The sequence below is a fragment of the Sinohyriopsis cumingii genome, chromosome 18, assembly GCF_028554795.1.
Source record: "Sinohyriopsis cumingii isolate HCF-2022 chromosome 18, ASM2855479v2, whole genome shotgun sequence".
In the NCBI taxonomy this organism is placed as follows: domain Eukaryota; kingdom Metazoa; phylum Mollusca; class Bivalvia; order Unionida; family Unionidae; genus Sinohyriopsis; species Sinohyriopsis cumingii.
The window spans coordinates 91222331-91246515 of record NC_142978.1 but is presented as its reverse complement, the minus strand read 5'-3'; the positions used below and the strand labels follow the sequence as shown (position 1 = coordinate 91246515).

General features: G+C 37.1%; 1 protein-coding gene across 1 annotated transcript in view; it reads left to right on the top strand.

Moving 5' to 3' along the window:
• LOC149777433 (protein strawberry notch homolog 1-like) overlaps nt 1-24185 on the top strand; it is an 84491-nt gene that overhangs the window by 30071 nt on the left and 30235 nt on the right. Inside the window, exons 12-21 of the mRNA XM_089942062.1 lie at nt 634-816; nt 4525-4622; nt 5266-5408; nt 8441-8623; nt 13507-13677; nt 14105-14241; nt 17877-18005; nt 18451-18586; nt 20717-20829; nt 21478-21549. Of these exons, the coding sequence (XP_089798188.1) occupies nt 634-816; nt 4525-4622; nt 5266-5408; nt 8441-8623; nt 13507-13677; nt 14105-14241; nt 17877-18005; nt 18451-18586; nt 20717-20829; nt 21478-21549 (1365 nt within the window). The remainder of the gene's footprint in view (nt 1-633; nt 817-4524; nt 4623-5265; nt 5409-8440; nt 8624-13506; nt 13678-14104; nt 14242-17876; nt 18006-18450; nt 18587-20716; nt 20830-21477; nt 21550-24185) is intronic.

The following is a 24185-nucleotide window of genomic DNA, read 5'->3' as shown; positions in this document are numbered from 1 at the left end:
CTTGCATTTCTTTGGACGACTTTGATAAACATATTAATGATACCTTTATATTTTGAATTTTTTTATCGCAGTATAGTAAATCAGGATAAATAACATGATAGGGGATAGGTTAGATAAGTTTTTGTTCTTACTGTATTGTATAAGCCTGCCTAATGAAATTGTCAGATGTTATATAAGCAAAGTGAGCGATATTAGGTCCATTTGCACCTCTTGTTTGTATGTTTCTGCCACTTTAATCCTTCTACCATGTTAGAATTAGTAAAAGGCTACCGTAAGGGATGAGATTGATTCTGGGTGGTTATCATGACCCCAAATAAAGAACTGGATGACAATATAAGAGGCTATCAGAGGAGGTTTGGGGAGGATGGGATTGAATTGGAGTTGGTCCCCTCATATAGGACTGGAGGACTATTTATGTAGCTATCAGATGGTGTTGGAGGAGGCGGTTGAATTTAAGTAGTTATCTTGGTGCCCATATATAGAACTGGATAGCAATACAAGAGGCTGTCTGAGGGTGGTGTACATATATTAAATTATTTACACTTGGTGTGATTGTGAAGAATAATAAATGAAAGTGTTGACTGTCAAAAAAGAAAAAAGATAATAAATGATTTGTATGCATGTGTATTTCAGTGGGTGGATGCTCGTGAAATGTTCCAGCATTCAGCAGAGTTGATAGATGCAGAACAGCGGATGAAAAAAAGCATGTGGGGTCAGTTTTGGGCAGCTCACCAGCGATTCTTCAAGTATCTGTGTATATCGGCTAAAGTTTCACACTGTGTCAACATTGCAAGAGAGGCCATTAAAAATGGAAAGGTATACTGCCTCATTAAGGCTATAGAGATGCATATTTTGATTTCATATGATGTGTAATATCAAGTACTTTACTTATAGCTGTAATATTAAAGCTATGGTATTTATTGGTGTATAATATATACTAATTCTAAAAATGGCATGGACCCAATTCTGCCATTGCATATTCAAGATATACGAATGCACAGGTGCAAAATGCACTAAATTTTGACTCATTTTACCTAAAATTACCATGACTAGATGTATGAAATTTTTTTTTAGAGTCTGAACAAAATTGAAAATTGTGGATTTAGTCAGTTATATGAATACAATACTGAATTGCATTCATGTTTGGGAAAGAAGGTCTGCTAAGTCTCAGATTGGCGCTCAACACTGTTAGGACTGGTGGGCTTGGTGTCGGGATCATGTGACCGGGTGGGATATGATGCTACATGTCTGTGGCATGATGCCTCAGTGCTAGACATAACTAAGCTGCACACTGCAGACATCATAGCGATACGACTAAAATTGCTGAACCTATGTTAAAAATCAAAAAAACACACATACACAACTCTCAAATCCAGCAATTGCTAAAGACACAAATGTCCATTTTTCCCCTCTACAGTATTTGCAGTTGTTTTCTTAGTTTTAGCTTTTGCTGGATATGATCAACATCATGTCCTGTGCCTCTCAAGGTCCAAGGAATGTTTTGAGGGTTTTCGATCATCCATGGATAAAAGTCAGTATAATGAGTGTAACAGTATTTACGACATGTTAAAATCATTATTTTTACAGATTAGTTGATAATTATGTTCATGCATGGCCCAGTTATCAGCTGATTGGTTGGCTCAGTAACTGCCTTAGTGGTACATGTTACAAAATGGACAGAGTGGCTAACCAGATCCTTGTATAACTCTACACACCAGAATCTGTCATGTGGCACAGCTTGATGAAATGAAATATTTATTGTCAGTCATGAACCTGAATAGCCTGCCAGGCCACTGCTTGGCAGCCAGAATTGCTGTATTGGTCTGAATGGATGGCAAAATAGATTGTCTGAAATGTAACCCTTGTGTCCAAGTCCAGTTCAGACATGGAGCGAGGTTTAACACTCGCAGGGCTGCCTAATAAATTGGGCAGTTTACAAATTCCTATTAGTTTCAAGCCATCGTTGGAAAATTGTTGGAACTACATGACAGGTAATGCCCTAATAGCTTCCACAAAAATCTGAATCTAGTAAGATGAGGTGTCTCTATGTGCTCTTCAGCACAAAGATGCAACATTCCTTGATTTTCCACAGTGCATTCTTCAGCATGCCATTGCTGTTGAGGAGGAGCAAAAGTAGGCATCACAATAACCGGCTCTTCAAGTCATCTTGCTGTCTGCACTTGTTTTCAAACTACATTATTCTCAGCTGCAATGGAGACAAGGCCAGGCACTGAACAAAGGCAACACTTTTGACCTCCATCCATCTTATCAGCAACAAGCTCCTCAGTTAGAGAGGCACTGATAAAGGGAAGAGAAAACAAGGTTTCTCCTTCCCCAAGCCTTATAACAACCATCAGTCACTGAACACTGAATACCTGCAGACAGCCTGCCAGCTGGCACCAGATTTATTGTCATGACATGTGGATCATTGTGTTGCCAGAAAATAAATAGCTGATAAAGGTGTTTAGAGGTACTTTGGATTTCATTTATCTATTCTTCTCTCTTTTTGACTTCCTCTTCACTTCAGTCTTGTGCAATAAAAAAAGATGGGACAATAGAAGTTTTATGGAAGAGGATCTGGTCAGTACTCAAAAAATAGGTGGTGGAGATGGTGCAACAGCTGAATTTTCCAGATTTTTACTACAAGTAGTGAACATCTTTGGCCTGTCTTAGACCTCAGCAGGCTCAGCCAGTATGTAGCCCTGCTGAGGTTCAAAATAGAGCTGGCAAAGTCAGTCAGACTTCACATAAAAAGGGATAAATCTGCAGTCACTTTAGACCCAACCATTGCATCTTTTTATATCCCTATAGACACATCTTGGCTTCATATTCCAAGGATCTATATACCAATTTCATGCTCTCCCATTTGGTCTCGACATCAACCTATTGGCATTCACTAAGGTCATCAACTGTTTTGTCACTCATCACCCAATGGTTCTAGTATAAAAAATTCAGAAAATGAGGGTAAGATACGCTAATTGATTCTGGTAGCACTCTATGGTATGACAAGTCCTGGGTGAGTAATCAGTCCAGTCTAGTGATAGATGTTCCCTGGAAAATGCTTCCCCAAGACTCAGCATGGTTGAGAAACCACAGTCGCAGGTGTTTTATCCCTTCTATGAATGGCCACTTTGCACCTGGCTCTTGTTGGGAGGAAAGAATTTAAGCCTTCAGTCTTGGAAGATATTTCTATAAGGCCATCCATTTTGAAGGTGTATAAGAGAATGTTGGCACGACTTCAGGGACTGGAAATACATCAATAGCATCGTGGATAAATTATTATTATTTGTTAAAAAAAAATTCTCCCTAAATCTACCAAAACATGGATTTTTTTAAACACAGCTACTATTTACCATTGCTGAATCTTCCTAAAAACCAAACTGATGCATTTTCAAAAAACGATCACATTTTTTTCAGAATTTTTTTACGTTGTCTGGTGCATTTAACATCATTATTATGTAGTACTGAACTAATCAAGATGATGTATCCCAGTTTGTATTTTTGTACTGTGATAGGGTCATAACAGTCGGCCTCACCAGACTGAATAGATACGTGCTGTGCTGTGGGATAGCCATGATAATAAATATTTGTGATCAGCTGTCCTACAAAAAAATAATTGCAGAGCAAGTCGTAAAAACCAAGACTTAAGTAACATATTTTGCCCAAATGAAGATAGATTGGAAAAATATATTTTCATATTTGTGAATAATATGGTTGGACAGAGGGGACATATCCTGCTTTTTCAATGAAAAATTATAATGGTTGTACCCAAGTCATCTGTCTCTTATCTGTACAAACATTTTCAATCAATGCTAAAGCAGGCCTTGTTTTATGTTCCAGAATTATGCATGTGTATTTACATATGTTATGAAGTTGTACTAATGATTCAGTATATATCACTGAAGCAGTTCTACAATTATCTCACATTTAGCAACTATTAAATTTGAGCCCAGATAGGCAAGCCATGACTTGAATGCCCATATATTTAAATCACTTATCACTCATAGTGTCTGATTGTATTGGATATATCTAAACATATCTAAGCACTTTTGTTTCAAAAGCAACTGAATATTGACCACTACAGCTTAGTGCTCAAATTCACCTGGGAAAGTTCTTGAAATGAAAGGCAGCTGATATATGTGCAGGCCTTAGCAACATACTGAAAGATTGTTCCCAAAATGGGTTGCTCTCCATTGTATGTGGCACTGTGAGTGTGGTTGCTCAGTTAGAAATATTTATCTACAGTGTTTTAAGTTGACAATGGAATTAAAATTTGATGGATGGTGATTTTGAGGAATTTTAGAAAATGCCTCACCCAACTTGCATGTATTTAACTCTGGAATATCCATTGATAGATTAATTTTATTTGACACGTTTAACTTTGAATTAGCTTTAAATAACTATTAACAAATCAATCACATCTATGATTTAGTATTAAAGTAATATATCAACGGATTAATTATATATTAGTTAATTGGCAAGCATTCAGACTGTCATTATTGTTGTGGTTTTTTTTCTTATCAGTGTGTTGTGATAGGACTGCAGTCTACTGGTGAAGCCAGAACCCTTGAACAACTAGAAGAATCTGGTGGAGAACTCAATGACTTTGTCTCTACTGCAAAGTATGTTTGTATATGTATCTCTTCCCTTTGTCTATTGATCTGTCTCCTTTTCTCTTTTATCACTGTCTCAGTCTGTGAACAATCTGATTAAAATTGTTTTGAGGCATGGTTGAGATTGAAATTGCAAAAATGAAAGACCATGTTCTTGTTTCCTTTGAAATTTCTGTTGCACTTATTTTCACTGGTTAATCAGATAATGTTTTTCATACCATGCTACAAAGAATCAACTTCACTGTGTCAGAGTATTATGGCTAGTATCAAAGAGCAAGCAACTTTCACTTTCAGAAATATGACATCATAAATTGAATTAATTGATCATAAACAGAACCTAACTATGTAACAGTGCCCATCAGATCTGCTGCTCAATTTTATTAAGATTGTCTTTCACACTGCTGTCGCTTTTGTCAGCAGTATAATGTTGCCTTTCGCTCATCAAAATTTCATTCCAATTTTTTTCTTCATGTTGGTAGAGATAGCTCTTCAAATTTATTTAAACTCAACTGGGATCTTTATATAGAATGAACATCTCTGATATAATTTATACAAGTTTTTCATTCTGTAGCAATAAATAACCCTTATTCGAGTGATTTGAGACTGTTTTAAGATTTTAAAACTTGACAAATCTTTTTACAATTTCTTGCAGAGGTGTCTTTCAGACATTGGTGGAGAAGCACTTTCCAGCTCCAGATAGACGTAAAACATTTGATATTTTTGGTTTGGGTGGATATTCCAGTTATAATGAAGATAGTAACCCACCGACCCCCAAAAACAATAAGAGAAAGAAGGGTGAGATTGATAATATTTTATATGCTCACATTTGTTAGTTCTTTATGTGGCAAGAAGTGTATTAGATATATGAAAAATCGGCATGTCAATATATGTAGTATGTGTGCATTGATATGTTCAGGGGAATCATACAAAATTACCCATAACATGTGGTAAATAATTCAAATTTGGCTGGTCTTTTCCAGTAGAAAGAAAGTAATAAATTTTAGGTCTAAAAAATGTGCAGTTCAGAAAATGTTAGAGCAGAGTTTTCTTAATTTCTATTGCATCCATAAAAGAACGAAGTTTTAAAGTTATGCATATACTGGTTAATACTTAGGTGGAGCCATTTTCCCCTCTTAGTAAAGCCAGATCAAACTTTTGATGATGGGGCAAGAAATTTACATCAGTCTGATACAAATGAACATTTTTGTATTGGCTTAATTTTACTTTCTTGCTGTAGTAAAAGGAAGGTGTAGTGGCCACTAGTTCTGGTGGCAGCATTGCTAGCAGTGACTAAAGTTGTGGTTGAAATTTTGTGTGTGGCCATAAGTCTTATACCATTTGAAGGGTTGATGCTATATTTTAACTAAGGTATTAGTAGAATAGAAATGTACCCTTTCAGGGCTGAGCAACTTTTTTTTAAACCACTAGTCCAGGACAAGTGGTTTCAGAAAATTCACTAGTCCCACCTTTCTCTTCACTAGTCCCACCTTACTTTTCACTGGTCCCAAAATGGTAATCACTTGCCGAGATTTGATGAGATGTATGTGCTTAATCCATAGAAGAAAAAAGAACAAAATAATCTACAACATTATTATTTCTTCAAGGAATTTAATTTTTCAAAAACATTGGTTGTTATACATTTGGCTTCTTCAGGTTCATGTATGTATGTTTTAACAGATGGATTTGAAAATATGTCCATGTATATGTCTGCCACCTGCACCAGCACTAAGCCAGCATTTGATAGCTGTGTCTGGGTTAAAGTCTTCAAGCTCTGGTCCATTTGCAGAAATATTCATTAGCATTTGTAAACTCTTTTGGTTTAAGGAATTCTTTAAAGAAGTGTTGATTAAGTTCATTGAACTAAATCCTCATTCACACTCAGAAATAGCTACTGCACACTCAGTATCCATCTTACGTTTTATCCCTCCATTTTCGAACAAATTTACCTTCTCCGAATCGCCATTATTACCTTCCTTGCAAAAATAATTTAGCAAACTCGTGTTTTGATTTGATGATAATTTGGTCACTTAGCCAAATATGCAGTCAGGCGGTAACAGGATGTAAATGTATACATGAAGAGGAGTAGAATCAAGTATTCAGTATGCCCGGAGGGCATGATTGGCCAAATAAAGGTAGATATAGTGATTAAAGCACGAAAATAAGGACTAGCCCGACTTTTTTAAAAAGCACTTGTCCTGGACTAGCGACTTGGAAAATTTTACTTGTCTGACTTCAAAAATTACTAGTCTGGGACGTCGGGCTATGGGAGTCCCACCACTGTATTTGCACTAAGGCAGTGTTAAGAATTAGCTCATCTTACTAACTCCAATACTAAGGTAACTTCTTTTTTACAGCAGAACTAAATTGTGGACATGAATTTTATAAATGCAGAGGCGTTATGTACCAAGGTCTTAATAGAACACAGACCACCCCTTTGTTCAAACAAATGTTTCCTGATTCCAAATTGCAGAAAATATGCATGTGCAAGAACAAAATCATCTAATATTGTTATGTGTTTAACAGAAGATACTTCACTTAAAATTGCAGAGGCCATGAAAATTGGGCTGTTTAGTATTGCAACAGACAGGAGTAGTAATTATGAATAAAATTGTACCCAGTATGTGTAAGAGACTTTGACAACGAAAAAGGCAAAGTCAGCGTGCTCTTCTTTCATTACCAGAATTAACAGTAGATTCCACTGGAGAAAACATTTTTGTATTTGCTTGATAATGATTTGAATAAACGTAAGTTGGCAGAACTGTATGGGGTTTTCAGCTGATAATGTGTCAGTGATGGCTGGAATTCATAAAGAAGCTGCATTCTATATTTTGAAAAATGTCTCCATCATTGTACGTATCAGGTTGTCTCTGTCATATGATGCACCATGCTGAAGGAAAGGCTACTGATAAATTAGAAGAACACCTGAAGTATCAAGTCAGCACTCTACCTGACAATGTACTTCATGTGGACAGAGTTGATTTTTTTTCATCTTATTTCCCAGCTAAAAGACCCAATAACTGGAAGATATAAATTTCTTCTTCTTTGTCTGGTTATGAAAGGAATATTGGTTCTTGACCATTCTAATGCTGTCTGTGAGAGATTGTTAACAAAAATAAAACTGAATTCAGATCCAGGCTCTGCAACCCAGCACTTTGTGCTCTACTGGTGTGCAAAACATTCATAGTCTCAGCTGTTACAAAGTGTTTTGAAATGCAATATGAGTTTGTTGCTTTTTAAAGCTCAAAGTGTTATATACGAAAACTTGGAGCAGTCATTGATGTTAAGAGTCCAGAGAGATAAATAAATCATTTTGTACATATGCTCATTGAATTTTTATCATGTTTTATGTGGATTGCTCTTTTTCTGCTTGGATTACTCTTTTTGTCCACTTGGATTACACTTTTTCCTCGCCAGGGTTTGGCATGTATGTCTTTGAATGATTTTTATGGTACTTTATACCATTATGAAACTAAGGCTATGCATTATTTAACATGCTTGCATAGCCCTTTTTACTTGGAAGTTAAGGCCAGTTAGACATTTTGCATTACAGTTTATTATGGTTTCATTTAAAGTTTTTTAATCTTTTATTTCCTAAACTGTATCATCGATTTTCTTCATACTTTGGATGAGTCATTACGAAGCTAAGACAATTCATTCTGCAAGACTTGTTTTTATAACCTTTTGTGGCATCGAGTCACATGTTTTACAGCAGTGCTTTGATTGCAGGCTCAATATGCAGGCACTGGCCTGCTGTTTTATATTTTCTAAACTTTTGCTACCACATTTTTTAATGTGAGGGCATTAAGTTATGTCTTTTCTTGTTCCAGACCTGGTAACTGGAAATGGTGCGAAGAAGACCAAAGGAGAAAATGGACTGAAATCCAGTGATAATTCTTCAGATGACAGCAGTGAAAGTGACTTTGATTTCAGTTTGAGTGAGGCTTCAGAATCTGAAGAAAGCGAGAATGATAATTTTAATCCATTTGGAAGTGGCTCGGAAAGTGATGATGGTAAGTAGTTTCAGGCCCCAATTTCAGCAACATTGTATGATTGGAACCAATGTGTCCGTTATTTTATTTCTCCTTCAGATATGTTCCCTGATCACATTAACACTAGGATATAAACCAGCTATCTCCTGAATCCAGCCAGGCTAAAATGATGATAATTTGTTTTTTCTATCTTATAAGCAAAGGGCAATACCTCCCCTTGCTACCTGTCACTTCGCTTCCATCACGTCTTCTTTGTATGGATATCTCCACAACAATCCATGCCAATACAGGTGAGCAATTTTAGTCATCCACTTTGGAATTCTGCCTGTGAGGGTTCAAGTCCAGGATTTGGCCAATGTGGATATGTGGTAAAGCTTGCCAGTAGCTTCTTGTGGGTCGGTTGTTCTTTCCGGGGTTTTCGCGAGTTCTTCTCCACCATTTTTACTGGCTGCCATGTAAAGCCTATCTTGTGCTGAAAAATGGCATTATACCGTACAACAACAACAACACGTTGGAATTTGGATTTATTTTTTGAAGGTATCATTTCTTGACTGGCTTTTTTCCCAAAGTTTGCTTGAATTTGTCAAATTCTGCAGACTTGGTCTATTTCAGCCACATGTACAACATGCTATCATTGAACACAAGTTGTCACTCATGGTTTAGTGCAGGGATCTCAAACATGTGGCTCATAGGTCACATGCAGCCCACCAAGCCATGTCCTGTGGCCCTCAAAATGATTGGCATCACAAGGTATCATGAGAGACAACAAAGGTGGTGTGACCCTTGGACCATCAAAATGCCCTCATGCAGCCCTCAGGGTTGTTTTAATTTGAGACTCCTGGTTTTGTACAACACTGACTTAACATGCTGAATTGTTAATTAATGCTTTTTTTGTCTGCTTGTGTCATTTCAGAATAAAATATCGACCAAGTGAATAAAGTGCTGGAGATGTAAGGCAAGGGAAGATAAACATGAGTATTTGATGGGACATACACAATGTACTTCATCTCTTCCATGCAGTATGTATGTTATGTGGTAAAGGTTTGGACTACAGTTCTACAAAAAGCAGCCAAAGGAGAGATGAAAGAAATAAGTCTCACAGAGATAACATTAATATTCTAAGCATTCAGTCAAAGACGGCATATTTTGTGAACATTTTGGAGTTCAGCTGCTGTGGACATCCCCACACCTCCCAAAAGTGTGACATTTACAACCATCACCGATGGTTACTTCAGATCACGTATGGTTACTTCAAAGCAAATGGGGGAACAAACATTGACACTTTGCAGATGTTGGTGTAATTATTACAGTTGGGCCAAATTTTAGCCTTGCTTTTATCTCTTACTAATATTGGTTTTCCTGACTCATTGTGGAAGGGTTCCTCCAATTTTAAGCAGCCCATTGGACACAAGTTCCCCACTGGATGTCCGAGTATGGTCTATAGGCCTGTAAATCCTGGTACATTGGAGTTTTTACTGGATCCATTTTTTTTCATTATAATTTCACTGTCCCAAGCTGCACCAGCAATCAGGTCAGCCCAGTCAGCCTATTTTGGGGACTTCATTCTTATATCTGTCCAGCCATCCATGATGACAGCTATGCCTCCATCCAGTTTTGGTGATCTTAGTAACAGATCTATCCGTCTTGCACATCTTAGGTGAAAAATCTATATTATGATGGGGATTTTGGTAAACAGGCAGAGCAGATTGTGCAAAAAACATTCCATGTTCATTCTTTTCCAGAAGGTGAACTGCAAGTTGAGGCCATTCATCAACCAGAGTTGCCTCAACCAATACATTATGCCACTGGAATTTGAGATGGAGACAGTGAGATTGATACATCTCTCCATTAGAAGGGACATGTATGTCATCAGTTTAGATTTGACAGATGCATAGTTTCAGGTCCCTATCTGGGGCCCCGTGTGGTCTAAAGTGCTTACCATTTCAGATCACTGCCATCTCACCTCTGTCTGTATGGGTTCGAGCCTTGGGCTCGGCCAGTGTGGGTACGTGAGAAAGCTTGCCAGTAGCTTCTTGTGGGTTGGTTGTTCTTTCCTGTGTTTTCCCGGGTTCTTCCTCCACCATTTATACTGGCTGCCTTGTATAACCTATCCTATGCTGAATAATGGCATTAAACCCTTCAACAACAACAATCAAAACCATATCTACCCCATGTAATGGAAATATCACTGATTTGCTTACCACGACATGGTTGAAAACTTTCAAGTCTTACTCTTTGGCCTAAACATCGGCCCTTGGCTTTTACCAAAATTATGGATTGCATTGTCACCCTGTTCTGGTTGGCAACATTAACAGCGATGGTGGCATATTTGGACAACATCTTCCAGAAACATATGGTAAGTTCTATCATTCTCAAGTGTAGAAAAAAATTCCTGTCACTGTTTGTCTTTCATCCATTCCAGCATTTTGTATATACAGGTATGGAGTTTCAAACAACCTCAGTCTGGTACATGTCCCCTCATATTCGATTAGTACTGATTGTTATACTGGTAGAGTCTGTTTTGAACAGGACTTTGATTTCAGCAAGAGAGTTTGTGCAACTGCTTGGATTATTCATTGTGTCACCAGACTTGATCCTGCTTGGGCATCTTTTATTGTGACCATAACACATGATCTTGCTGGTACAGTGGTGCCCCTTTTCAGGCCCCCTCAATCAAAAAGTCACGATAATACACAAGGTACGATCATTCCTGCATCAGTGACATAACTAAGGTTTGCTCACAACAGAGATTCCTTTGGTGCAGCCCCATGCAGAAATGACAATATCTACTGACGCCAGCACATACAACTGGGATGCCCATCTGTGGAGATCAACCCCTCCACATCACTCTTTTTGATATGAAGTCTGTCATGAGTGCCTTTCAGTTCTCAGGAAAAATAGTCCTAATTATGTTGGACAATTCTGTAGTGGTGACCTACCTCAGATGCAGCACATTTCCAGCAGACTCAATGCCCTGGCTGATGCTTCATGCAGAAATTGTCAAATCATTCATATAGAATGGTTCTCCAGCAATGTCTTCAGATTTGTGCTCATTTGATTGATAAATTTGCAAGAAGGTGGAATCACAAGTTGCCAACCTTTGTCTCTCTAGTTCCAGACCCAGAAGCTTGGGCTGTGGACGCACTCTCAATCAGTTTGGGATGGGTTATAGGCCATCCCACAGTCCTAGGACCAGAAATAATCCAGAAGCTGTGAGGTCAGAACTGTGGGATGATTCAGATAGCCCCTCTCGGTTGGAACAAGCTTTGGATGACCCATCTAGCAGTAGATCTACCCAGGAAGATTCCAGCCAAGCCAGATCTTCCCAAAAAGCAACACCTGTTCCACCCTTGCCTAAACTGTCTTCTTGTTCAGACAGGGTTCTTGTCCAGAGAGCACTGCAATTGAAAGAATTTAAACCTTCATTTATGGAGAGAATCTCGTGAGCATGAAGGCCCTACTGCTTGATGGTACTGGACACATTCCTGCATCTTGTTGAACAGGATATTGATCAAGATAAAGATCACCAGACTGTTTAGTCAGTTTTGATATGAATCGTCCAAGATACCTCATCCTGTTTCCATCATTATCTATCCTGGGTTTTGACCTGGCTCACTTCAGATACAGCTTGCTGTCAAAAAAGGAGCCAGACTATTCATCAATCGGTCTTTCATTGGATTTATGAGCTTTATAGGCATGTGATGAAGGAAATTATGTTTTTGCGACAAGGGAAATTGTAAACAGTCCACCTTTGTTTCTCTGGGCCGTGGATGCTTTTTCAGTCAGTTGGGAGGCGTTTTAGTAATCCTCTCCCAAAATCTTTGTGCCAAAAATAATATAGAAATTGATAGCTTAGAGCTGCAGACTGATTCTGATAGACCCTATTGGATAGGATGAGTCCTGCTGACCAGCAATATCCCCGCAAAGCCAAACTTTCTCATAGTTCCTACCACATGGGAACTTCATGACCAGCAAAATCCCAGCAAACCCAAACCTGCTGCAATAACTGAGGTCACAGTTATTCCAACCCTGTGTGGACCAGCCCCTCCTTTGTGCCAGTTCAGTAACTGGTGCAAAATCAACATCATTTCTTCAAGTGCCTGAACCCCACAACTGGCAGATTTTTTTTTTTGTTGCAGGCTGAGCGAATGACATGCCTTTTCATTGGACCTGGACTGCCTACAGTTAAGATCAGATAGTTCCATAATCCAAATGATGCAGACAGGTTTTGTGGCTAAGAATACATTGATGTCAGTAGGCAGTCAAAAAATAGTAATATGCACCATCTCTTGATAGATTTTTTGAGAGAGATGGCTTTGCCATCTGTGACAGTCAAGTGTTTCCACTTCACTCATGAAATATTTCCTTATAGCAACTCAAAATGTAGTTACCCTCTGCATCAAAACTCTTGATCTTCAAAAGTTTGCAGTTGGGAAGAAAAGTGTAAACAAACAACACTGACCATGTTTTTTTTTTGTTTTTTATTTTATTTTGGGAAGTAAAATTAAAGTTCAAGTGCGATTTTTGACATTGGAATTTATAATGATTTCATTTTCTAATCAGATGAGTGATACTTTTTATAAATAATTTTTACCAGTGAAGCATCATTATTATAATTGAAGAAAAAGTGTCCCAAAACTTGCAACTATACAAAAATGTCTTAAGAACATACAGTACATAACAAATTACTTAATACATGAATGTGTGATGTCCCAACAAACACAGTGTCTCAGTATGTACAATAAAATATTGTTATAACTTGGCTGCCCAAAGTAAAACTTAATTAAGATATCTTGCTAATAAGTTGCATTTATGCTCTGGAAAAGTTTGTTATTTACAGCATGTGGGACTTGGTTAACTTTGCTTCAGAGAATTCTTTATGTTAAGATGTAATTTTCTTGTAGATCCATGGCTGAAAAAAAACAAGTCTTCAAAACCCAAAAGCAAACCCAAGAAAGAGAGGAAGAAAAAAAAGAAAGACAATATGGAGCAACAGTTAGACAGAGCCATTGCAGCAGCAGGGTTGTTGAAACCAAGTTTAACAGAGAAAAAGAATGGCACTCACCCTGACACAAGCAAGTCCTCATTTTGATAACATTTAAATTTGGATTTATGCTACTAATATGTTTGATGGAAAATATTAAAATTAGACAATTCACTAAATCATATGATATTCAAATGCAAAATTTTATACAGCCCACACATACAATATTTTCACTCTGTTTTTCTCCAACCGCCATACAATTGTTTTGGTTGTTTTCATTTATTTAATTCTGTTTTCTTGCCAATTAGTGCCTAGACTTAAGTATCACTTTCTCAGCTGCAGATGCAACAGTAATGATCTTGCAATCTATGTAAAAGTCCTATCTAAAAATCCAATTTCTTTTCCTACATTTTTTGCTTTATTTCACTGAAATTTTGGTATAAAATTTATTTTTAGCTATAAAGGTTTTATCCAGATTTGTTTACTTATGCATCACTTAACATCTTTCTCATGGGTAGGTGGTGATGCTGTAGAGAAGGCATTCAGAATGAAGAGGGAGTTGCTGGACCGGATTGAAAACCTTGGAGATAGGCTTCCTCCAAATACCTTGGATCAGCTGATTGATGAGTTGGGAGGACCTGATAATGTGGCTGAGGTAAGTTCACACTCAGTTTCATCTGTTTGTTCCTGTATTAATGCACAATAAACTGAAAAGCACAGATCTAAACCTTTCATTGTGCTAGCAGATCTGGATCCACGGAAAGCATAGACCTAGATATTTAATTGTGCTAGCAAATCTTGGTACATGGACATCATAGACCTCGATCTTTATTGTGTTAAAAGGTCTGGGTCCATGTACAACACAGACGTAGATGTTTCATTGTGCTAGCAAATCTGGGTTCATGCTGTTCATTTTAAAGCATAAGAAGAACACATAACAATATCAGCTAGGTCATGATGCAACAACAGATATTGGTCTGTCTGTTGGTATAAATGGGCAGGTACAATGTTTTCAGCTTGTTTCAGAGGCCTCGTTAGACTACCATGAGCCATTTATGAGTCTTCTGCCTGGTCATAGATGACTAGTGTCCTATTAGTGAAACAAAATTGCTTTATGCACATACCACTACATACTTCCATTACAACCCTCACAGATGTACTGTATGACAAACTGGCTTGGATAGTTGATGCACTTAGGAAATGGAATGTATTAGCTGATACATAGCTCATCCAGAATTGTAACAGACATTAGCAGACATGCTGTGAATATATTTGTTTTGGGTGTAAATTTGTCTGGTTCTTTAGAAAATGATAATTTCATCAGTACGTTTAAATTCATGGATTGGGAGATGGGGTCCACGTTTAAGCAGAATGATCATTGTTCATTGGATATTTAAACTGGTGTACACAACAAATAATAATGAATATACTTGAAGTTTTACTGTTCACATGATGACTCATATTTCATGCCATGATTTTGTATTAAATTTATGATTTTGACAGTTGTATGCAGGTAGGTTACTTGACAGTTTGCATGCTTTGTAACCCTTGTTTGATTTTAAAAAAAGATGAAACTGAAACTCATAGGAAGTTGGTGCTTTTTGGGTATGATTGCAATGCAGTTTCAGCTTACGGTTGCTGGTATCTGTTTGGAAATCAGTCTATTGATCCAGCCAGTCAGCATTAGCACTCTGTTTGGAAATCGGTCTATCCAGCCAGCCAGTTAGCATTAGCACTCTGGTAAGAATTTGGCCTTAGGTCATTTTCTTGGAAAATTTTGGTTGTTGAGTTGCACCACTTGTTATGTCTATATTTTATGAGTACTACAACCATCAGGGAAGGTTAGGTCACTGAGCTGAATTTAATAGTTCAGTGATTTGTGTTTACCTTTGTACTAGGCTGTTTTTTCTGGTTGGGTTTGCATTTAGCCAAGTTTCTCTGACAGTATTATTCATTGAATCATGTAACTTGGGATAAAGATAATTCATGAGGAGGGAGTACAACACTTTTAAGTCAGAACTAGGTCTGTGTAACATTATTTCCCACCATGGAGATCATCTTTAACCTTTGCATTTAACTTTTTTCTTAGACACTATTACATGTCAAGTCATGTAACTTATTATGTAGATACATCAGGAAAAGTTATGCACCCTAAAGTCAGAGGTATTTAATTTCATGGTTTAACCTCTACAAATACCCAAAATAAAGAACACAAAAGAATAAAACTATACCAATGCAAATGGTGGCCACTTTAATGTTTATAGCAATACTACCACCTGTATGAGCATAAATCAAAGACCCGACAAGTTCAGTACTTACACCGTGTTTTTGACTGAGTGAATAACAACAGTCGAAGCCGATGCAACCAATAACAATAAAACAATATTTCCATCTCTATGAATACGAATAAAACACCTGTCAAGATTAATCACTTTTGCCATGTTTTTGTTTGAGTGCTCAACATCAAAGGAAGCAGACGCAGCCAACAACTCTAGGCCAATCGGTGATTCAAGTACATATGAATGATCTCTTACTTAAACCACTTCCATCAAGTTGCACCATCAGTACTTTCTGATGATCATGGCGTTAAGACAGTGGCTTGAGAGTGATAAAATTTAACCTTGACCCCCCCCCACCAGTTCCTGGACTTCCTAACCCATCAGAAGCTGTAAACATGGTGCAGGCGCTTGCTTACCAGGCTGCTAATATTTGTGCCTGCCTCTTGTACAAACCGACTTCAACCACTAGACAGTAAATAAAGAGCACAAAGAAGAATTAAAGTCACACTTCCACGAGTGGTATGCTAAACAGGTCATGGACGCCATTATGGAAAAAGATGTTACTGGTGACGATCAGTGCACATTATTAGTAAACTTTGCATCCTCATTAATCAAACAAATTCATGCCAAATGGATGATTGCGTGCGACAATGAGTAAAAGATTGGACCTAATTATCAGGGGTTTTGAGAAAGTTGGCCTTGTTTAACTCAGCAATTTGGGGATTATTTACCAGAGAAGCATTTCTTAGTACCATGAGACTTGATTGACATGATGTTGATACAGTGGCTTTGTTCAAAAATCTGTGAAGTGTGAGCTTTAATACTCTGCTGTAATTTGTGTATATACATAGTGTTTCAAGGAATAGTTATGGTATTTTACAGGATTGTTCTTCTTTTGGATTAAAAATGCATGGATAAAATGAAATGTGCTTTCAAAAGGATTTAAACATTTCAACAACAGTTGTACTCAAGTGAAGGATTGATTCGAATAAGTATTAAATTTAATTTTCATATACTGTTATTTTGTATTATTTTTTCTTTCATTTTCAGTATTACTATTGTTTGAATACCTTATGCTTTTTCTCTATTTTCTCTCTATCCTTACTTACCTCACATAGCGATTTAAGGCAGTGAGTGTAAAATTACAGCTATCAGATACCTTATAAAACATGTGCATTGTAGCAGTATAAAATGATTTATAATTCTTGTTTCAAAAGGTTAAAATAAAAAATAAAACAAACACATGTAAAAGCTAATATTTAATTACCCAGATTACAGTATTGACATTTTCAAATACTAGTAGCTGAGTTCATATCTAGAAATGAAACACTGTAAGAAAATGGGGGGAGGATCATCATCCTACTTGGTTCATTTTTCGTTGGGGATTTAAATTCGGGGCAACAATGAAAACCATGAAAATTGGTCCCCCATGAAAATTAATGATACTACAGTATTGTGTCAGATTGAAGAGGAACACATTTACAATATATACACATGGATTGTTTCTGGAAAATATTATTCCCTTTGAAAACTTTTTATTCAGTAATAAATTTCTAGAGAGCTCACTAGACTGCCCCCAGAAGTCATTACATATAAATAGGCTTGTATTTGCACCAAGGTGTCAACCGGGAAGTCTGTCCTTATTTTGATCAGAACAGGACAGTCATTATAGTGTTGATCTTCTGTACATATTAATGTACTATAGGTTGAATGATAAATTGATTTCAGTTTACTTGAGCCAACAGTCGATAAACCATCAAATGAGATGTTTGATGGAATCTGAACTGAGCTGTCATCAGGGAAAGATCTACTGTGATCAACATGCATTAGTGCCAGGTGTTATTGTTATATCCCCATTTGTTTGTCGGTCTATCCATTACCCAACAACATTTTTCAAATGTTGGTGCAAAACATTCGAAGAGACAAAATGTCATCTGTTTGATTGGTTGTTAGGCTGTTAGTATTTCTATTTATTTAGAAAATAGAATGCAAATTTACTCTCATTATTTAGATGACTGGAAGAAAAGGTCGAGTGGTGTCCAAGGAAGATGGAATTAGTTATGAATCTCGGAGTGAATATGATGTTCCTTTAGAAATCCTAAATCTGACAGAAAAACAGCGCTTCATGGATGGAGAAAAGGTAAAATGATATTACATTTTCTGTTTATCTACGTTTTCTGTTCCATTCCGTTCTTTCACAGGCAGGTACTTAATATAGAACAAACATTTTACTTTAGATGAATATCACCTTGCCTTCATGTGATTACAGGAATGTTTATGTCTTAGATGTTATGGTCATGGAGGGATTGGCGGCATTATCCTTGTCTCTTGAATGGTTCATTGGACCATCTGTCATTCCATTAATGTTTCACTTTTCTTTGTTGGTCAGTATCTTGCACACTTTTCAGTTATATTGTTTGTATTCAGATGCATCTTGGTGAACATTGTACCTAGTGCAGGTCACTATTAATTACAATTCATGCTTGAGTTTACCTTGGGAAGAATCTCTTTCTCATTAAAACTGGATTATTATGACCTCCTTTTTAGCATGAACTTTGTTTTAAAAAAATTTTGTTTGCATACAGAATGTTGCCATCATCTCAGAGGCTGCCAGTTCAGGCATCTCCCTTCAAGCAGACAGACGGGCACTGAACCAGAGAAGGAGGGTACATCTTACACTGGAGCTGCCATGGAGTGCTGACAGAGCTATACAGCAGTTTGGTATGCAATTATCAAACCACTATAGTGAATTTATAAATCTGAGTCAGTTATAGGGTGACTATAATTGTCGATTTAATGACAGAAAGTACTGCTAGGTTTTATCTTTGTCTGAAATAACAATGAATGTGTGTCTTAACCTTGAATATACACAAGATGTAAAATATATCACTGTCTGCACTGTCATGAAAGGTCATTGAAAGTCATTGATATTTCACCTAGGTCATTGAAAGTCATTAAAATTTGAAATTTTGCTTAAAAATAAAATATGGAAAATTTTACTTTCAAGTCATTTTTTTTAATACTTTGTGTGGCAATTAAAAGTATAGTTTGATTTTACATCATATGCTAGCAGTTTCACTATTAACATAATCCACAAGAAGTAATTGGATATCATGCATAGAGCCCTTTCTCAAGGCATCATCAATGCATGCACACTCTTTCACTTCACTTCAAGATTAATTGGGGCCCGAGTGCTGAGTGGTCTAAAGCACTGTCCGTTACGGATCACTGCCATCTCACCTCTGTCTGCATGGGTTTGAGTCTCGGATTCAGCCAGTGTGGGTATGTGAGAAAGCTTGCCAGTAGCTTCTCGTGGGTCGGTGGTTCTTTCCGGGGTTTTCCCAGGTTCTTCCTCCACCATTAATACTGGCCGCCATGTATAGCCTATCTTGCGCTGAAAAATGGCATTAAACCCTACAACAACAAAATCGAGATTAATTGGCACATTGGGTCCGAAAGAAAGCATTTTTTCGTAGTTAGAACCATGCATTAAGGAAGTTTTAAAATGCTCATTTTGAAATATGGGCTACCTAGAAAATCCAAATTGGCTGAATCCCAGTTGGACTGAGAGATGGTTATTGAAGTGTTAGGCAAATATTGAACTATGGCCATTCCTCATTCCCCATCCAGTAACAATGACTTTTTAAAAATAAATATCATTCCCATTCATATATGATTACCTTTATTTCTGTATTGTTATTGTATTTGTTTTTTGTAATTAAATTAGTCACTGAAGTAGAAGACTTTATACTGTGAGTAGTCTTTGAAAAATGAAAACTGGTCATTGAAAAGTAATTGAAATTCAGTTGTCCTGATTTTCATGTACCTTGTAATAATAATATGATTTGACCAGTCAGTTTGAATCTTTTCTATCTGAAGCAAATTCAGCTGCCAGTTTTCTCCCTTCAGTGTTGAGATACTGCATATAGTACAAAACTGGGGACCTGAAGTATCAAAATAGATAGAACATTTTTTATACAATTTATTTGCCCTCTTTCATCCATGCAAACCATTTAGTTTCTCCATATTTTGTATCAGGATCCATGAAATGCCCATCAGCAATGCCAGCAATCGGGTAGACATTAGTTTAGAATTAGTAATGTTGGCCAGTGAGGAATCTCCAGGTGTCAGTCAGCTTGTATGTCAATTATAGGGATGTGCAAGTTAAATAATGTGTTTGTGTGTTGTGTTGTGTGGTTTAATGCCATTTTTCAGCACACGATAGGCTATACATGGCGGCCAGTATTATTGGTGGAGGAAGAACCCGGAAAGAACCACCAACCCACAAGAAGCTACTGGCAAGCTTTCTCACATAACCACATTGGCCGAATCTGAGACTCGAACCCACGCAGACAGAAGTGAGATGGCAGTGATCTGTAATGGAGAGTACTTTAGACCACTCAGCCACTCGGGGCCCTGTTAAATAATGTAATAAACAGACCAGACAAGTACATTTGGCAGTGTGACCAGGTACACTATGTGCCTTCAGGTGTGCATAGGAGTTTGTTATGAAATGACACATGCAACACATTAGCAATTCTAACATAAAAATGATCGGACAATACGTCATGTCATAACATTACTATGACATGGATAGGACAGTAGTGACACACTCATTTTGCACTAATGGAATCCTGGTTTGATACTGATTCCAGCATGTGCAGGTGCAAGTTGTTACCCACTTAAGGTCTAGTTTTCTCCTCGAATGTTAACACCAGCCTATGTCAAGGTCTTTGATTTGCTTCTCAGTTGTTGACACTATTTCTAGAAGTCATGATATTTACACAATTGATGTAAAATATTTCATGTCATGTTGAGATACAAATTATAATTTTTTATGTTTTATTTCAGGTCGGACTCATCGTTCCAACCAAGTGAGCGCCCCAGAGTATATTTTCTTGATCTCAGAGTTGGCAGGAGAACAAAGATTTGCTTCCACTGTGGCCAAAAGACTGGAAAGCTTGGTAAGTTAACTACTGCATTGATAAGTAATTGACTGATTGGCAATAAGTTTTCTTTACAATGAACTTTGTTTCATTAGTATATTAATATAATGTGTAGTTTGTAAAAGCATGCCTGGAAAATCAAACAAGGCATTAATATAGCATTGGAAAGTTGGAAGCATAACTGACACAAGTCAGCAGTCTATATAGACATCACTGCATATGTCAACATAACTGACACAATTCAGAAGTCCACACAGACACCACCAGATGTGTCAGCAGTGACAAAACCTTATTTACACAAAATTATTCATGTTTGAAAATATACCAAGCAATTTGTCTGTGTTTGATATTTCATCCGTTGTTATAAAATTATTTGTTTCAAATTTCTTATGTTGACAGGTAAATAGATTTTAAATACTACTGAAGTTACAAACATATGAAGAAATAATAAAGCTCTTTTTCAGTTCATTGAATGTGAAATTAATACATAAGTGAACTTTACGTTCTTATTTATTATCTAATAAGTTGCACTTTTCAAAGTACATGTATTTTCATGAACTTGTGCTGCAGCTAGAAACCAGATGTATGAAAGCTATGGAGATATTCTCATTAAATAAAAAGTTGTGTGGAAATGTGCATGTATGCATACATTTTCTATTTTCAAAGGGAGCTTTGACTCATGGAGACCGAAGAGCAACTGAATCCAGAGATCTTAGCCGATTTAATTTTGACAATAAGGTATGTTAAACATTTTGGGTTTTTTTGCCCACCTTGACAGAATCTCAGCATAGTGATTACTCAGGAGTCTGGGTGCATATCCATCATTTGTCCAGATCCTAGATTAACTTGAGTGTTTGTTACTTTAGTAATTACTTTTGCATCTGTTTGCATATCCATCATTTGTCCAGATCCTAGATTAACTTAAGTGTTTATTACTTTTCCAGAACAGCCAGCTCTTACGATTTTGCCATAAGTCATACGAAAATTACCCTTAAAATATGGACTTAACAGCATACAAATAAAAACTATGAAAACATGATCATTGCTGAAAAATCTGGATAGTTGATCTGTTTTTTATTTGGATCTGGGTTTCATAGTAGAATTAGTGAAATTAGTTAGGGAACCAGACTGATTTTACGGCAGCATGCTAGACGCTTTAAACTTATTTGTTCATGCAAAGTATCTGCATTATCAAACTGTTGATTATATAAATTTTTTAAAATGGTGTCTCGAAAGTGATGCATGTTTAAGATGAAATGGAAAATAAGCCTCTAGAAAGCGTTAATAATCAGCACAGTAGAATAAAAAGAAATATTAAGATTCTTGTGAAAAAAAGATGGGAAGGACACAGTTATGTTTATTGGACATCACATGCTAATTTGAGTACGTCTGATGGCAGGAGATATGATTGCTGTGGTCATATGAAATGGAAATATTTTTTCCAAGAATTAGGTCAGGTTGAGAGATAGCAACAAGCCATTGAGTTGCATAGGGTTTGGAACTAAACTTTGTCCAACTGTACTAGTGGTAAATATGGTCTACGCTTACTTTACAAACTTTTCAGTTGCACATAATGTTATCGTCGCTGCGTTGAACTTATAATTATGTTTTCCAGCTTTATAATAGCAGTTGTTGATATTTTGCTACACCGTAATGAAAACTGGTCAATCTTGCGGAACAAAATCAGCTGCTCTACTAAGATGGACTCGTTGGGGTTGGCAGGTCTGCTTTTCTTTTATCAAAGCTGTAGGGACCGCTCCGGTGGCCTAGTGGTTAGAGCATCCACCACGGATGTGGGAGGTTGTGGGTTCCAACCACAGCTGAGTCATACCAAAGACTTCTAAAAGTGTTACTAACAGCTGCCTTTCTAGGCGCTCAGCATTAAGAGGCTAGTGTTAGGACTGGTCAGCCTGGTGTCAGAATAATGTGACTGGGTGGGACATCATGCTACATGTCTGCAGCATGATGCCCCAGTGCTAGATATCACTTTAAACTGTCACACTGCATACATCATAGCAATATGACTGGAAAATTGTTAAAGCTACGTTAAAAATCTAAATCACACATACACAGATAGACACACACACGCACACACACACAAAGCTGTAGGAGGGATCAATATACAGATTACCAGAATGTTTTATAAATTTTGCCTCCTCTAAATTAGTGTTCTCATCAAAATCAAGAAGTGCACAGCACATGTCCTCCACCAATTCTCAGTTCATTAAGGCTGTGAATGATTTCTTTTTATTAGCTATTTCACAAAAATATTTGCACATTTATACTTGATTATAAAAATTAGCACTTAAAAGCTTTTTTTAAAACTTGGCAGCTATTATTTTGGTTATATTTCTTAGAATACAGCTATGCAGTATATATCATGTAGCCAACTGTAAACAGAGGAGACGTGGAATACAGCATTGCAGTGTATATCATGTAGCCAACTGTAAACAGAGGAGACTCAGGTCAATAGTTTGATTTGCAGGTAGATCAGAGTCTCATTAGGAATTGTTGGAAACACTAAGAATATTTTTAACCTTCAAAATTTAACATCACTTTTATTCCCAATTTTCTGGTCAGAACTGCAACTTGAACATGAACATATATACTGCAATGGCATACAAGTATTTGAAATGAAAATAGCACCCTACTTTTAAATTGCCTGTAGTTTGATTAGCCTAATTAAAATATAGACAGTTTAAAAGTAGGGTGCAATTACCTATCTTTCTTTTTTTTCTGCAAACAATTCGTCCCTTGCGGGGGGGGGGGGGGGGAGGGGCGAGTGGTCTAAAGTCCTCACTGTTAAGGATCACTGCCATCTCACCTCTGTCTGTGTGAGTTTGAGTCTCTGGCTCGGTCCATGTGGGTATGTGCGAAAGGTTGCCAGTAGCTTCTTGAGGATTGGTGGTTCTTTCCATGGTTTTTCCAGCTTCTTCCTCCACCATTTTTACTGGCCGCCATGTATAGCCTATCTTGTGCTGAAAAATGGCATTAGACCCTATAACAACAACAATCCCTGAGGGATGGGATCATGTACTACAAAACTGTTTAGCACTCTAAAGGTTAAGAGAAACTGAATAAATAAGAATCTACAAAGAAATTATAAAGTATGGATATTTATTTGAGCAGAATGCTTTAAACCTAGTACAGCATTAAGGAACAGATGAGAAATATGGCATAGTAGTCGGCAGAGTACTGATTCGAGAAAGCGAAACTTTGGCAGAGCTCATTTTTGTGAAACATTTCAGTTTGGAGAAGAGACATCCATGAGGTGGTGCCTTTGAGATGTGGGTAATTGTACACAGCACCATTTCCCAACTTATTCAAAGAGTTTCCCAGCTAGCCATGTATATGCTTTGTCAGACAGTGGACTT